Source organism: Seriola dumerili, unplaced genomic scaffold (assembly GCF_002260705.1).
Source record: "Seriola dumerili isolate Sdu_G_001 unplaced genomic scaffold, Sdu_1.0 BDQW01000091.1, whole genome shotgun sequence".
NCBI lineage: Eukaryota > Metazoa > Chordata > Actinopteri > Carangiformes > Carangidae > Seriola > Seriola dumerili.
Genome location: NW_019174346.1, coordinates 3,765,299 through 3,778,972, shown reverse-complemented (window position 1 = coordinate 3,778,972; position 13,674 = coordinate 3,765,299). Strand labels below are relative to the sequence as shown.

Genomic DNA, 13,674 nt, shown 5'->3' with positions numbered 1-13,674 from the left:
GCAATCCTCCATATTTTCACAGTCACAATGAAATCATATGAGACTATGCGTTGTCCCCCGGGATTTCTGTTTTTTGCAGGTGGCAAAGAAAATCCCTCAAGTTAGCACCTTTTACCCTTTAGTATAGAAAATTATCAACTTAAGTGCTGCTGTGGTGAATTAAACCACGTGCATACATTTAGAAAACGAGACCTAATGATACAGTTATTCAATGCAAGAAGCATTGTAATAGTTCTGGACCGGTCATGTGACAAACAATCTATGAACGAGTGTTTGAACGCAGCACCAGCGCCACTGCCTACTATCTACCTCTTCGTCATATCGCGATAGAGACCATCAGGCCACGGAGCGAACGCTGAGCAACATGGCGGAAGGTATGAGATTGATTTTTTTTTTGACTATTTGGTGCACTCCCTTTCATAGTCGTATGCTTGTTGAACTGTCGTGCTGAATCAACGGGTGTCTTGGCAATTTGATGAACCGTACATTGTCTGTGGTTGAAAATGCGAAGCACTGCGACACCCCTCTTGTCACACTCATCTTGTCAGTGAGCAAGCTCTACCGTTAGCTGTCGTTGATGTTGCTAGCTGAATTTTAGAGCTAAGAGTTAGCCGAACCGGGCAAGAGATGATATTGGTGGGTTGGACTGCGGGGAACAGTTTTTGTTTAGGAAGATTGCTGGTTTGCTACATAAGAAAAAACAGCCTTATGTTAACTTACGGAATTCGTTGATAATGTTGATATTAGTGCCTAGCTAAATGTCAGCGTCATAGATCATCAAACTGTCTACACACTATCTAGATATAATCCCATAACAGTTAACGCCTCGTTAACTGTTGCTGTTTTGTTTACGAAGATAAACTTGTGTTACAGCTGGATTTTAAGGCAGTGCTGTCAAAAGGAGGGTTAATATGGGACAGGAGGCTCCACAGGACAGAGTAGGTGTCACTCCCTGTCAGGTATCATCTGCACCACCTGGCAGAAGTGCCATGGCTAAGGGCACCACCTATATTTGGCTTAGACATAAGGGGACGTCTGCTGTTGTGTTCCTCATTAACGGAAATCTTCTTAACAACTTGGATCCAGAGAACACTCCAAGCCCATGGCGTTACTGTGTGTGTAACCGCTCCATTTCCACTGAACACAAAGCATATTTGTTTGGGCATGTTAAATGATTGTCTGAGCCTTCACTTAAATGAAAAAGAGAGGGCCCTTTTTTTCGCTCTAAAACTACTCTTGCAATGCCTGTATTCTGTTGCCAGTGGCACAGTTTGAGAGAATTTCCATTGTGTGTTTTGTATTTACAGACAGAGTGCATTGGTGTATGGCTTTACAAAGCCTGGAAGAGACTAGATAATGTTAACAAAATGGAGTACATTTCATATAAGTTTTGTTGAGGGTGTATTGTTCTTAAATGTCAAGGGTTTGCCATACATATGGTTGTCATAGGAGGATTTTCCCAAAGCTTGAGATAAATATTTAATTTGCAGATGCATTAGTGATGCTTTTTTAATCCTGCAAAACCAATGATGATTTTAATATATTAATATAAATTCTCTGGCTGATCCGTTGGTCCTAAGCTGCTGCTCCAGCATACCACCCTTCCTGTGTTGAGCTGATCAGGTGGTTTTCAGGGACACCCCTTTTCTGTTCCTCATGACCAGTAGCCTTGCCAGTAACGGTTTACGAGGAAGGACAAAGTAACGTGCCGTCTCAGCATTCTTGCTTCACTAAAACTTTACTGGTTTAAAGGAAGGAAATGGGCCTCAGTTAAACTCTGTGGACTCTTGGCTGAGACATGAATCAGAACTGTAACACAAAGATCTGTAGAAAGTGCGTTTCAGTCAGAGGAACAGGAAAAAGTTTTTCCAAACAAAACGACTCTCCTTAGATTCACCATAATCAGTTTTTTAAGATTCAGGGATTTGGTTTTTGCACAAAGAATGCTAAAAATCTTCTGCTTCAGTGCAACTTTGGTCACATGAGAAAGTGCTTTTAACAAGAAATAAGCCACTGTCTGAAGTCTCCTTTCTCAAACCATTAGTAGTTTAGGTGCAAATCAAGCTCACAAACTTTATGGTATGCTTCTTCCTGTCATATGATCATTGCCCTAAAAGTCATCTTCAAGCAGCAGTAATGTTTTTGTAAGAACACATGTTGGAAAATAAATTGAAAATTGAATGTACTTTGGACCACCGTTTTCAGTTCAAGGCAACGTGCAGCCCAGTTTTAACCTGTGTTCAGAAATCAGTCTTTGTTGCCTACTTTTTTTTTTTTTTGTGTTTTGTCCTCTGTCTGTCTCCTCTACCTTGATGTGGGACAGAGGAGGTGGCCAAGCTGCAGAAGCACCTGGCCCTGCTCAGGCAGGAGTATGTGAAGATGCAGCAGAAGCTGGCTGACACAGAGAGGCGCTGTGCTGTGCTTGCTGCTCAGGCCTCTGGCCAGGGCTCCTCCAGCCCCGCAGCTGCAGACACCTTCATCAGCCGTCTGCTGGACATCGTGGCCGACCTCTACCAGCAGGAACAGTACAGGTGAGGATCATGGTTGGTATGGAAGGGTATGGGCTTTGTTTTATCCAGCAGTCCTGCCAATGTTATACAGTTGTGTGTCTCCTCTGGTGTGTGTTGTGCGATGCAACCTGCCTATGCTCCTACATTGTTGCAGTTGATGGGCTTGTCACATAACATGATGAAAGCCTGTGTTGAGGGTCATGTTTTGAGTGCTGTAACTGTAACATATTGATATGTGAATATATTGACCAATCTTTGTTACTTTGTTTGTTAGTCTCAGGATTATTGAAGATGTGGTTTCTCATAGATGAATGTGCTGGTTTTGCAGTGATCTGAAAGTGAAAGTCGCAGGGGAGAAGCTCAGTGCCCATAAGTTTGTGTTGGCTGCTCGCAGTGATGTCTGGAGTCTGGCCAACCTGGCCTCCACCTCTGAACTGGACCTATCTGGTGAGCAACCCTGGTGTTACAGAGCGTAAATTATAATGAAAATTCACTCATTATTTACTCACCCGTCACTGAGTCAACATGCCTGGGTTAATAGATGATGACTGAATATTTATTTTGGAGTGGATTCAGCAGATTGTCAAAGTCCAGTATCTGACACAGTTTGGCTCTGGGTAGGTTTTGGCCTTCATGGCAATTTTCCAGTAAGCAAATGAGTAAAGTTTAAATTCACATGCATATGAGAAAATGACTGTGAGAAACATGAATGAATGGAGATTCATCCCAGTGCATCCAAGTGATGTGTTGAGTCCAGTGTTTGCAGAGACTGATAATTTATTATCACTCAGAATCATAGTAGGTTTGTAATTGATCACTCTGTGAATCCCTGTTTTTTATCACATAATTCATTCCCAGATTGCAAGCCTGAGGTTGCCATGGCGATGTTGCGATGGGCGTACACCGATGAGTTGGAACTCACTGAGGATGATGCCTTCCTTATTGACTTGATGAAGCTGGCTAATCGATTCCAGCTTCAGCTGCTCAGAGAGAGGTCAGCACAAGCAGAATTACTGTTGCAGAGCATTTTATAGAGCAACATATGTGGCTTAATGGCCTGAAGTATATCTGTTTCTCCTCTGGGACAGGTGTGAAAAAGGCGTGATGTCCTCGGTGAATGTCAGGAACTGCATTCGCTTCTATCAGACAGCTGAGGAACTAAATGCCACCACCCTGATGAACTACTGTGGGGAGATCATAGCCAGTCACTGGGTGAGTCCCTTTTTGTGTTTGTGCATGGCTAACTGGGCAACTTTAGGGGTGTGTGTGTGTGTGTGTGTGTGTGTGTGTGTGTGTGTGTGTTTACTTATGCATGTAGACTAAATGAACTATTTACTTTTTTTTTTTTCAGTGATGCCTTACCAAACCATTTTAGCTTGCTATTTTGATGAATTATTTGAGTTTTCATCAGTGCTGAGGCATCAAAATAAGTATGCAACTTCTGAATCCACCAACCACTTTTAACCAGACCTTGTGTTTCTCTGTGGGTTCATCTCCTTACGTTTACTCCTTTTTGTTGGATCAGAGATATGTTGTCACACCAGTGTATATTACATCACTGTTTACGATACGATAAATCCAGAGGCAGTTGTCAAAGTTATGTTTATGACTTTAGTGTAGAAAATGGCTGTTAGCTGTCACCAGCTTCTGACACATCCAGTCTTCTTTTTTCTTTTTTTAATGGCTTTTTTATTTTTATTCTTGAAAGCAAGAAATTCTCTGTCGTAACAGTCTTCTAACTTTACATTAGAGGCTTCTATCTTTAGACAATTGATGACACCTGTTGATGTTTTCTGTCATCAGTTCTGATATTTGACACTGATGCTTTGTTGTGTTTCATTGACTGTCATTTATTAGGATGATCTGAGGAAAGAAGATTTCAGCACCATGAGCGCCCAACTTCTGTACAAGATGATCAAATCTAAAACGGAGTATCCTCTCCACAAAGCCATCAAAGTTGAGCGAGAAGATGTGGTCTTTCTCTATCTCATCGAGATGGACTCGCAGGTCAGTTCACCAGATACCCTTTTATTAACTGTTTGTTACATTGTAACCAGCAGGGTAGATGAAATGTTTCTGAACTGGTTTTATGTTTTGGATTTTGTTATCTCTTGTTTTCAGCTACCCGGCAAGCTAAATGAGCTGGACAACAACGGTGACCTGGCACTGGACCTGGCACTCTCTCGTAAATTGGAAAGTATTGCCACCACTCTGGTTAACAACAAAGCAGATGTGGATATGGTGGACCAGAGTGGCTGGAGCCTCCTGCATAAGGCCATCCAAAGAGGTGTGGAGCCACTCTTTAAAACACTTTGTTACCAATGTTTGTTTCTTGTGGAAGTTAAACTTTCAGCTCTGCTGTCAAAGAGTTAAGATACCTACTTGATCAAATTATTCAATAAACAATTCGCTCTTACCTGTTTCATTTTTCTGTACAAGTCCGAGTTGCTGCTCTGTGAGTGTTAGTGTTAATACATGAAAGCAGAATTTCTTTTTTTATGACTGCTAGTCTTTCTTTCCCTCGTTCCAGGTGATGAATTTGCCTCCATCTTCCTGATTCGCCACTCAGCTCAGGTGAATGCATCCACAGTGGGGGCTGTGGAAACCCCACTTCACCTGGTCTGTTCTTTCAGCCCCAAGAAGCACTCTGTAGAAGTGATGAGCGGCATGGCACGAATAGCAGAGGCTCTGCTCAGGACCGGAGCCAACCCCAACATGCAGAACAGCAAGGGCAGGTGGGTCACAGGCCTCTTGTTTATGAACTGTGTTGTATTTCAACGGTGACCAGCTATCTTGCAAAGTGTGATGGTGCTTCAGCTTTTTGTCTTGTCGTTTTTAGAACTCCGCTGCATGAAGCTGTGGCATCAGGGAATGAGCCCGTGTTCAGCCAGCTGCTACAGTGCAAACAGTGAGTTACGTCCTGCCTTCATATGGAATTAGAGCGTTTGTGGAACATCACACACATTGTGCTTGGTGTCCAAATAATTGAACTCTAATTGACAAAAATGGATAATGTACGATTCCTTCACAGGTCCTTTTGAAAATGTTTCAGGTTGTCTGTACGTCCGTCTGTCCCGTTCTTTTGAAGGCAATATCTCAGTAAAGCCTTGAAAGAATTTCTTCAAATTTGATATATTCGTTCACTTGGAGTCAAGGACGAACTGATTAGAATTTGGTGGTCAAAGGTCAAAGGTCATTGTGACCTCATAAAACACGTTTTTAGTCATAATTCGAAAATTCATACACTAATTATGACAAAATTTAACACAAATGTGTAATAGGATAAAATGATGAAGTGGTGAAATTTTATATTAAAATGAGGTGAACTTCACTGTGACGTCACATTGGTCTGCAAAAACACTTTTCTGGCAATTATTTAACACTAAGTCAGGAACAGAAGGGGAGGTTGTGACCATATTTCCTGCAACTTCACTAGTTGGCGGATACAAACAACTGCAAGGTGGTGATTGTAGTTCTAAGCTGACAAGTAAGAGTAGACAACAAATGTAGCCTACTTTTATGAGCTAAGTCATTTTCTAACAACAGCAGCTTACATCACAGCTAGTGAATTTAGACATTTTTAATTTCAGAATTTCTCATGAAGACAATCCTGTTTAAGGGCACCAATATTCATAATACATACATGTCACCCTGGTCATGTCGCCTCCAAAGATAATCCTGTGTGTAACCTGGTGTAATCTGTCCATCTTGTTAGGCTTGACCTGGAACTCAAGGACCATGAGGGCAGCACACCTCTGTGGCTGGCCCTGCAGTATATCACCGTGTCTTCAGACCCCTCAGTAAACCCATTTGAGGATGATGCACCAGTAGTGAATGGCACCTCATTTGATGAGAATAGCTTTGCAGCACAACTTATCCAGAGAGGAAGCAACCCGGATGCTCCTGACACTACCACAGGTGCTTTTCAGTAACCTCACTACAGTCATTTCTGTCTAAATGACTAAATGACTTTAACACGCTTCATCTCCCTTCAATCTGTCCTTTGTAGAAAACTGCCTCATGCAGAGAGCAGCTCGGGCAGGCAACGAGGCAGCTGCTCTTTTCCTAGCTACTCATGGAGCAAAGGTCAACCATGTCAACAAATGGGTGCGTATGAACCTTAAGTCACATAACTGCCAAACAGTTGCTTAGTTTCAGACCTGTAATGTGCAGGTACTATGTCCTTTTAACAGTTTAAAATTCTGACCTTTATCACAGTGTCCTCAGGTCAGTCAGTGTCATTTTTTTTCAAAGGTCACAATAAATTCAGTCAAGTACATCAGCCTCTCTGAGTTTTAGCAAATTTGGGCCAGTGGCATCAACTCAGATGTATTTTACAGATGGCTGGAGAAAATGACAAATGACAAGCTTTATTCTCTTCCCCTCATTTTATTCACTGGTAAAAAGAGAGTAAAATTCAAAATTTAAATTGTACTCCTCATGTCACTGAGTGTAAACGTTTTTTTTTTTTTATATTATTATTATAGTGATCTCTTTCTTCATATAATGTCTCACAGTTGTGGGACTAGTGCATCTGTAACATGCAGTGGATTGCAATCAAAGATCATGAATCTGAAAATTAAAATCTGAATTTTTATGTCTGCAGAAATTAAATGTACTTAAGAGATAAAACCAAAATCATAAGATGATGATGAAATTATTTTGTATTGCTAATGAAAACCTTATTCTTTCAGGGTGAGAGCCCACTTCATACAGCATGTCGCTGTGGCTTGGCAAGCCTGACAGCAGAGCTGCTCCAGCAGGGGGCCAACCCCAACCTGCAGACCCAGAAGGCTCTGCCTGACGACACCCTTGGTGTGGCTATGCAGACCCCCCTCCACATGGCCATTGCTCACAACCACCCAGATGTGGTCTCTGTCATCCTCGAGCAAAAAGGTCGGTGTATGTTTTGGGAGTCGGATACATTTGAATGCCTGGAACTGAACTGTAAAACTGGCAGATGTATTAAGCTATTTCTGATTTACATCACTACACGGTATCAGTAATGTACTCAGACGTCCCACAATGCATCTACTTAATTCTTCCTCGATCTATTGCAGCCAATGCACTTCATGCCACCAACAACTTCCAGATCATTCCAGACTTCAGTCTCAAAGACTCCATGGATCAGACTGTGCTGGGCTTGGCACTCTGGACAGGTAAACAGCACTGCACCTAGTAATATAGTTGATTGTGCATTATGAAAATGATGTTTTTGCATGATGATCTGTGTATGTGATGTATAACATGTATAATTTGGCCCTGTCAGGTATGCACATTATAGCAGCTCAGCTGCTGGGCTCAGGGGCTTCTATCAATGACACTATGTCCAATGGACAAACCCTGCTTCATATGGCCATCCAGAGACAGGACAGCAAGAGCGCCCTCTTCCTTCTTGAGCATCAGGCAGACATCAATGTTAGGTAATGCATGGGTTATTGGACAGTTTTTTTTTTTTTATGCCTTCATTAGTCAGCTGACAGTAGAGAGATGACAGAAAATAAAGGGTTAGAAAGATGGGGAATGAAATATCCCTGGCCTGATGTGGTCGTTTGTGATCAGTGCATTTACCCCCTCCAGGGTGCCCCTGTCCTCTGGTATTCTTCTGTTATTTGAACCAGATTCAGTGACACTTGATCAGTAATGTGCAGGAGTAACAAAGCACAACCTAAGATTGGACCTAAAACAGTAGTTTTGGAGGAAATATTTTATTTGAACTTATGTGTCATGAAAGGACCCCTTAATTCAACCATTATTAGAGACAAATTAATTCCAGGCATTCTTTAAGCCACCTGCCAGTGTCCAGTTAAAAGGTTTCAGCTTCAGGACTTTTTAAATTGTTCTCATTAGAGTCTATGATTCTTCTGTATCTTATGTCTATATCTTTTTTTTCTCCACTATAAGGACCCAAGAGGGACAAACAGCACTACAGTTGGCCATCAGTAACCAGCTGCCACTGGTGGTAGATGCCATTTGTACAAGAGGAGCCGATATGTCTGTGGTGAATGACAAAGGGGACCCTCCACTGTGGCTGGCTCTCGAGAATGGCCTGGAGGATATTGCATCCACACTGGTGAGACAAATTCATACACAACCAATTTAGAGATGATAGTACCCTTTTAGTTCTTCATTGGTATTGGCATGGCACGGAAGTCGTTGTTATACAACATGTGTTTTATAGATTTCTATCAGGGAAACGATCATATTTTCTTGTATTTTGATTTTGTCTCCTTTTTGTCCCACCTAGGTTCGCCATGGCTGTGATGCCACCTGTTGGAGCACAGGGCCCTCTGGCTGCCAGCAGACCCTCCTGCACAGAGCTGTTGATGAGAATAATGAGGTCTCTGCTTGCTTCCTCATCCGCAGGTCTGCCAGTTCTCCTTACCATATGGGTTTGGGAAATGTGGATGCACATATTTGCTTAATCTTTGGATATAGGAAAATCAATATACTAATATTTTTACAAAAGTCATGTCAATGAAAACGATTGTGCAAGTAAAAATATAATCAGACTAAAACGAGCAACCTGACTGTTTTATAAGCTTTTACTGAGATCGATGTATCTAGGTGTCTTAACTTACTGTCTGTGTTATGTGTGTGTAGTGGATGTGACGTGAACAGCCCCAGACAGCCAGGCCCTAATGGGGAAGGAGACGAAGAAGCCCGAGATGGACAAACGCCCCTCCACTTGGCAAGCAGCTGGGGATTGGAGGAGGTGGTGCAGTGCCTTCTAGAGTTTGGAGCTAATGTTAATGCACAGGTCAGTCCTGTCACATCAGAGGGTCCATTTTTCTCCGATAGTACTAAGTGAGTTGTAAACATGTTCTATTTCTCACTGTATAATCCTGTGTCTGTCACTTCATCAGGATGCAGAGGGCAGAGCTCCCATCCATGCTGCGATTAGCAGCCAGCACAACGTCATTATACAGCTCCTCATTTCCCATCCAGACATTCGTCTCAACATCCGCGACCGTCAAGGAATGACCCCCTTCGCCTGTGCCATGACGCACAAGAACAATAAGGCGGCAGAGGCTATCCTCAAGAGGGAGCCAGGTGCTGCTGAACAGGTAGCACTGGCGTAAATGCACCGGTTAATCTTAAGGACTGCTTTTGCATCAACAAAAATTGTGTACAGTCACAGTATTAATCACTCCTGACCTCAAACTTCTGTTTCTGTCCAGGTGGACAACAAAGGGCGTAATTTTCTCCATGTGGCTGTGCAAAATTCAGATATTGAAAGTGTCCTGTTCCTCATCAGTGTCCAAGCTAATGTCAACTCCAGGGTTCAAGATGCAGCCAAACTCACCCCTCTCCACCTGGCTGTCCAGGCTGGATCTGAGATCATTGTCCGCAACCTGGTACATTTTTCTTGTTCCTCTTGTTTTTACTATTCATACTAATGTAAGTGTTAATGAAAGAGTGGTGCAGGTGATACTGTTATTTTATTTATTTTTTTGCTTTTTTCTGCTACCAGCTGCTTGCCGGAGCCAAAGTAAATGAGCTGACAAAACACAGGCAGACAGCACTACACTTGGCTGCCCAACAGGACCTGGCCACTATTTGTTCTGTGTTGCTGGAGAATGGAGTAGACTTTGCTGCTGAGGATGAGAATGGCAACAATGGTATCTGATACCATTTTATCTTTATTATGCATTTGTGATCTGGGATGCTGCTGTTAAACAAATGGCACTGGAATAACAGATAACAGATAACTGTCACGGGACCAGTAGTACTGTTGTGTTAAAGTGACTATTCAATACTCGTTTCTGTGGATATTTTAGTTCACACTATATGTGTTCAACTATATTGGTATCTACATTAATAATGTTATTTCACTAAAAAGTGATAAAGATAATGGACTATTTTAGTCAGTTTTTTTTTTTAAGTCAGATGGTGTAGGTTTTGACTTATCTGTAGATATCGCTTTGTTCAAACGAGCTACTCTACTTACTCTAGTAAGTGTTGTGTAGTTGTAGCCACCATCATCCTTGTGAATAACATAATCATTATTTCCTCTATTCTTCCTGCTGTCTCCACAGCTCTGCATCTGGCTGTGATGCAAGGCCGCCTTAACAATGTCAGAGCCCTTCTCACAGAGTCCAACATTGATGCTGAGGCCTTTAATCTCAGGTACTTTCAGTTTTTTCCTAGTCAGACATTACCTTATGATCACATTAATTAAACATTAATGATTCATTTGGGAAATTAGCTCAGTGAAGCAGTAACACTGTAACAAGATGAACTGCAGAAAATGGGATAGAGAGAAAAAAAAACTGGTGCATAATTAATGTAGACAGTGGAAGCTTTTTAAGCATGCCTGAAACGATTAAAACATCTGAACGTTAGAACGTAACTTTCTGTAGACTATAGAGTCAACTTGCGTGTCTCCTTTTCGTCATCTGTCTGCTTAGGGGTCAGTCGCCAATGCACGTACTAGGCCATTATGGGAAAGAGAATGCTGCCGCCATTTTTGAGTTGTTTCTGGAGTGTATGCCTGAATACCCTCTGGACAAACCAGATAATGAAGGGAACACAGGTACTGTAGCTCGCTTAATCATTTTCTGTCGTTAACTACGGTGGCGCTGAGAGCTCAACACACTGCAACTTAAGAAAACATGCAATTACGCAAAACACAAGCAAATTCCCACATTTGTGTATTTGGTTGTGTTGTGAGTATTTGCAGCGCATGTGTTGTCAAATTGAAATTTTGTTTATTTGCATGTGTTTTCTGAAGTTGCAGTGCTTTGAGCTCTCGGGGCCACCGTAGTTAACGGTATACACATACAATATAGCATAATATCAGTAGCACCCTCGAGATAAAATGACTGTAATGCCTGTATTTTATTGCAGTTCTGCTCCTGGCCTACATGAAAGGAAATGCAAACCTGTGCCGTGCCATTGTTAGGGCTGGAGCTCGACTCGGCATCAATAATAATCAGGGCATCAACATTTTCAACTACCAAGTCGCAACCAAACAGTTGCTCTTCCGCCTTCTAGGTAAGTTTTTACGCTTCACTCGCTGTGTGTCAGCGGTTCACTATACCTGTACGTTAAACTGACAGCCCCACATTGAGTGATATGCTCTAATACTGGTTATTTGACCTCCATGGCGATAACTCAGCTGGTCTTTTTACCCTTTTGTTTAGATATGCTGTCCAAAGAGCCCCCTTGGTGTGATGGGTCCAACTGCTATGAATGTGTTGCCAAGTTTGGTGTTACGACAAGGAAACATCACTGGTTAGTACTAAGGCTTTTTTATATGTGTATATTACATAATATTTTTCTGATTTTCACTCATGTTTTCACTTTGTGTCACACTGTATGATTAATCCTGTGTCTCCTCTTTGACTGTTAACTCCAGCCGCCACTGTGGGCGCCTGTTGTGCCACAAGTGCTCTATAAAGGAGATACCCATCATCAAGTTCGACTTGAACAAGCCTGTGAGGGTGTGTGACATCTGCTTTGATGTACTAACTCTGGGTGGGGTATCGTAATGCGTTGGCCTGGATATCCTCCATCCTCTGACACTGGCCATGCCAGGCCCAATTTGGCACAGTAATTCAGGCACACCAGGAGAAGGGACATCAGTAGCAGGACATACTAACAAGAGATTTCCCGGACAGTTATGGACCCCATCGCCTTTATACTATTCCAGTCTATGAAAAACTATTAATGTTCTAGAGGGACGTTTCAAATAGAAAGTGAAACATTGTCTTTTTGTTTCTGTTTTGATCAAAGTATCTTAATGTGGATATAAGCAGCTCTCCAGCTTGGTGACGGCTGGACTGAGTTTGTTAATCAGTTTCCCAAGTTAATTAATGTATGCTTGTCCTGATGAACTCTTATAATCACAAGCAGGTAACTGCAGAACACAGACATGTCAGTTGATAAACATACAAGTGATCAAAACTCTCTTCCTCTTCTCTGTTGGGATATTTCACTGTCAGCAGCCTTCGTGCTACGTGACCTGCCCAAAGACAAAGATTCACTACTACAAAATGAATATGTACATTCATACAAGAGCTGAGGCTGCTTTCAACCAAGAGGAGTAAAAATATAAAATGCCCCCAGATTACTAGATCTGCAAAGACTGAACTATCAGCATGTTCTCTGTAATCTTGCATTATTCACTCTTCTGTCACCCCAATTCTGTATTGACTGGATGAAGTGGGACAGGCAAAGAGGATTTAAAGGGAAAGGAACTAAGTTTGTTTTTTAAACGAGCATCATTTCCAAATGAGGTCTAATCTACTTAGTTATATTCAGAATTATAACATTGACATTGTATTACTTTACCATTAGAGATGATAGATGGCACAAATGGACAAAATGAAATTCATGAAATAAGATTGTGTTTATCTCCACAGTTGGAACATAGTGTGTTATATGAAGCCCTCGGCCAAATTAAAATGGAAATGCAAAATTTTTAACATGACAAGTTGGGAAAATGTGACCTGAGAAAGCCCATTTTATTATGGAAGGAATATAAATGTGTTACCCAAAACAAAACAAAATTCTCTCTGCAATCCTCCTCATCAGTTACAGAAATGCCTATTATGCCTATGCATGTCAATTAATTTGTAGCCTTTACTTGTCATGGTCATAATCAAAAATCATATCTGAAAATCAGTCACCAAATTTTACATTCCATTTTTGACCTGCCAGGAGGTCCGCGTATGAAGTTGTGATCATAGTCCCCATGATGTTGCCTCGTGTCAAGTCGTTGTCTTGACCCATCACATTTAACGCTTCTTGATTTCTAAGCCTAACAGGTGCACTTTATCAAGATCACATGATATTTCCGATCATTGGGGAGAATGTGTTGGGCGGCCAGGTAGTGGGGCCTCTTTAAGTATTGTTAAATTGTACAGATAAATGTGTGATATTTTTGACCACTACAACTGTTTTGTACTTTAATGCAGTTTGTGCTTGTCATTGTGACAAACCTAAATCTTGCCTCTGTTAATCTTTTATGCACATTGTTTAATCTTTTATGCACATTGTATTGTATCTGTATGCTCAGATATCTAGCCTGTCTCTTCCTGGTGTATCCTTTTAGAGAAAGGGAGGACAACTTTACATAAAGGTCATCAAAAATGAATGTGCTGAGATTTCTTCATTCCAACTCTTTATTGCGAATAAGTTAATTGCTGTGATTTACTAG

General features: G+C 41.6%; 1 protein-coding gene across 1 annotated transcript; it reads left to right on the top strand.

The window, feature by feature from the left end:
• Positions 1-364: 364 nt before the first annotated feature.
• Positions 365-13,611, top strand: ankfy1 (ankyrin repeat and FYVE domain containing 1). The gene is made up of 25 exons (XM_022745727.1): positions 365-374; positions 2,324-2,531; positions 2,839-2,957; positions 3,369-3,504; positions 3,599-3,722; positions 4,368-4,517; positions 4,632-4,797; positions 5,041-5,245; positions 5,350-5,418; positions 6,226-6,428; positions 6,520-6,617; positions 7,205-7,406; positions 7,571-7,669; positions 7,780-7,933; positions 8,415-8,583; positions 8,758-8,876; positions 9,114-9,270; positions 9,377-9,577; positions 9,692-9,868; positions 9,985-10,132; positions 10,550-10,640; positions 10,922-11,046; positions 11,361-11,507; positions 11,657-11,747; positions 11,872-13,611. Exons 1-25 carry the CDS (start codon positions 365-367, stop codon positions 12,002-12,004), a joined length of 3,501 nt encoding a protein of 1,166 aa, XP_022601448.1. The 3' UTR covers positions 12,005-13,611.
• The last annotated feature ends 63 nt before the right edge of the window (positions 13,612-13,674 follow it).

Bases quoted from the DNA above. Each gene is read 5' to 3' on its own strand.
- ankfy1 (XM_022745727.1), top strand. The intron at 2,958-3,368 runs GTGAGCAACCCT...ATTCATTCCCAG, and splicing joins CTCTGAACTGGACCTATCTG to ATTGCAAGCCTGAGGTTGCC. The intron at 11,508-11,656 runs GTAAGTTTTTAC...CCTTTTGTTTAG, and splicing joins GTTGCTCTTCCGCCTTCTAG to ATATGCTGTCCAAAGAGCCC.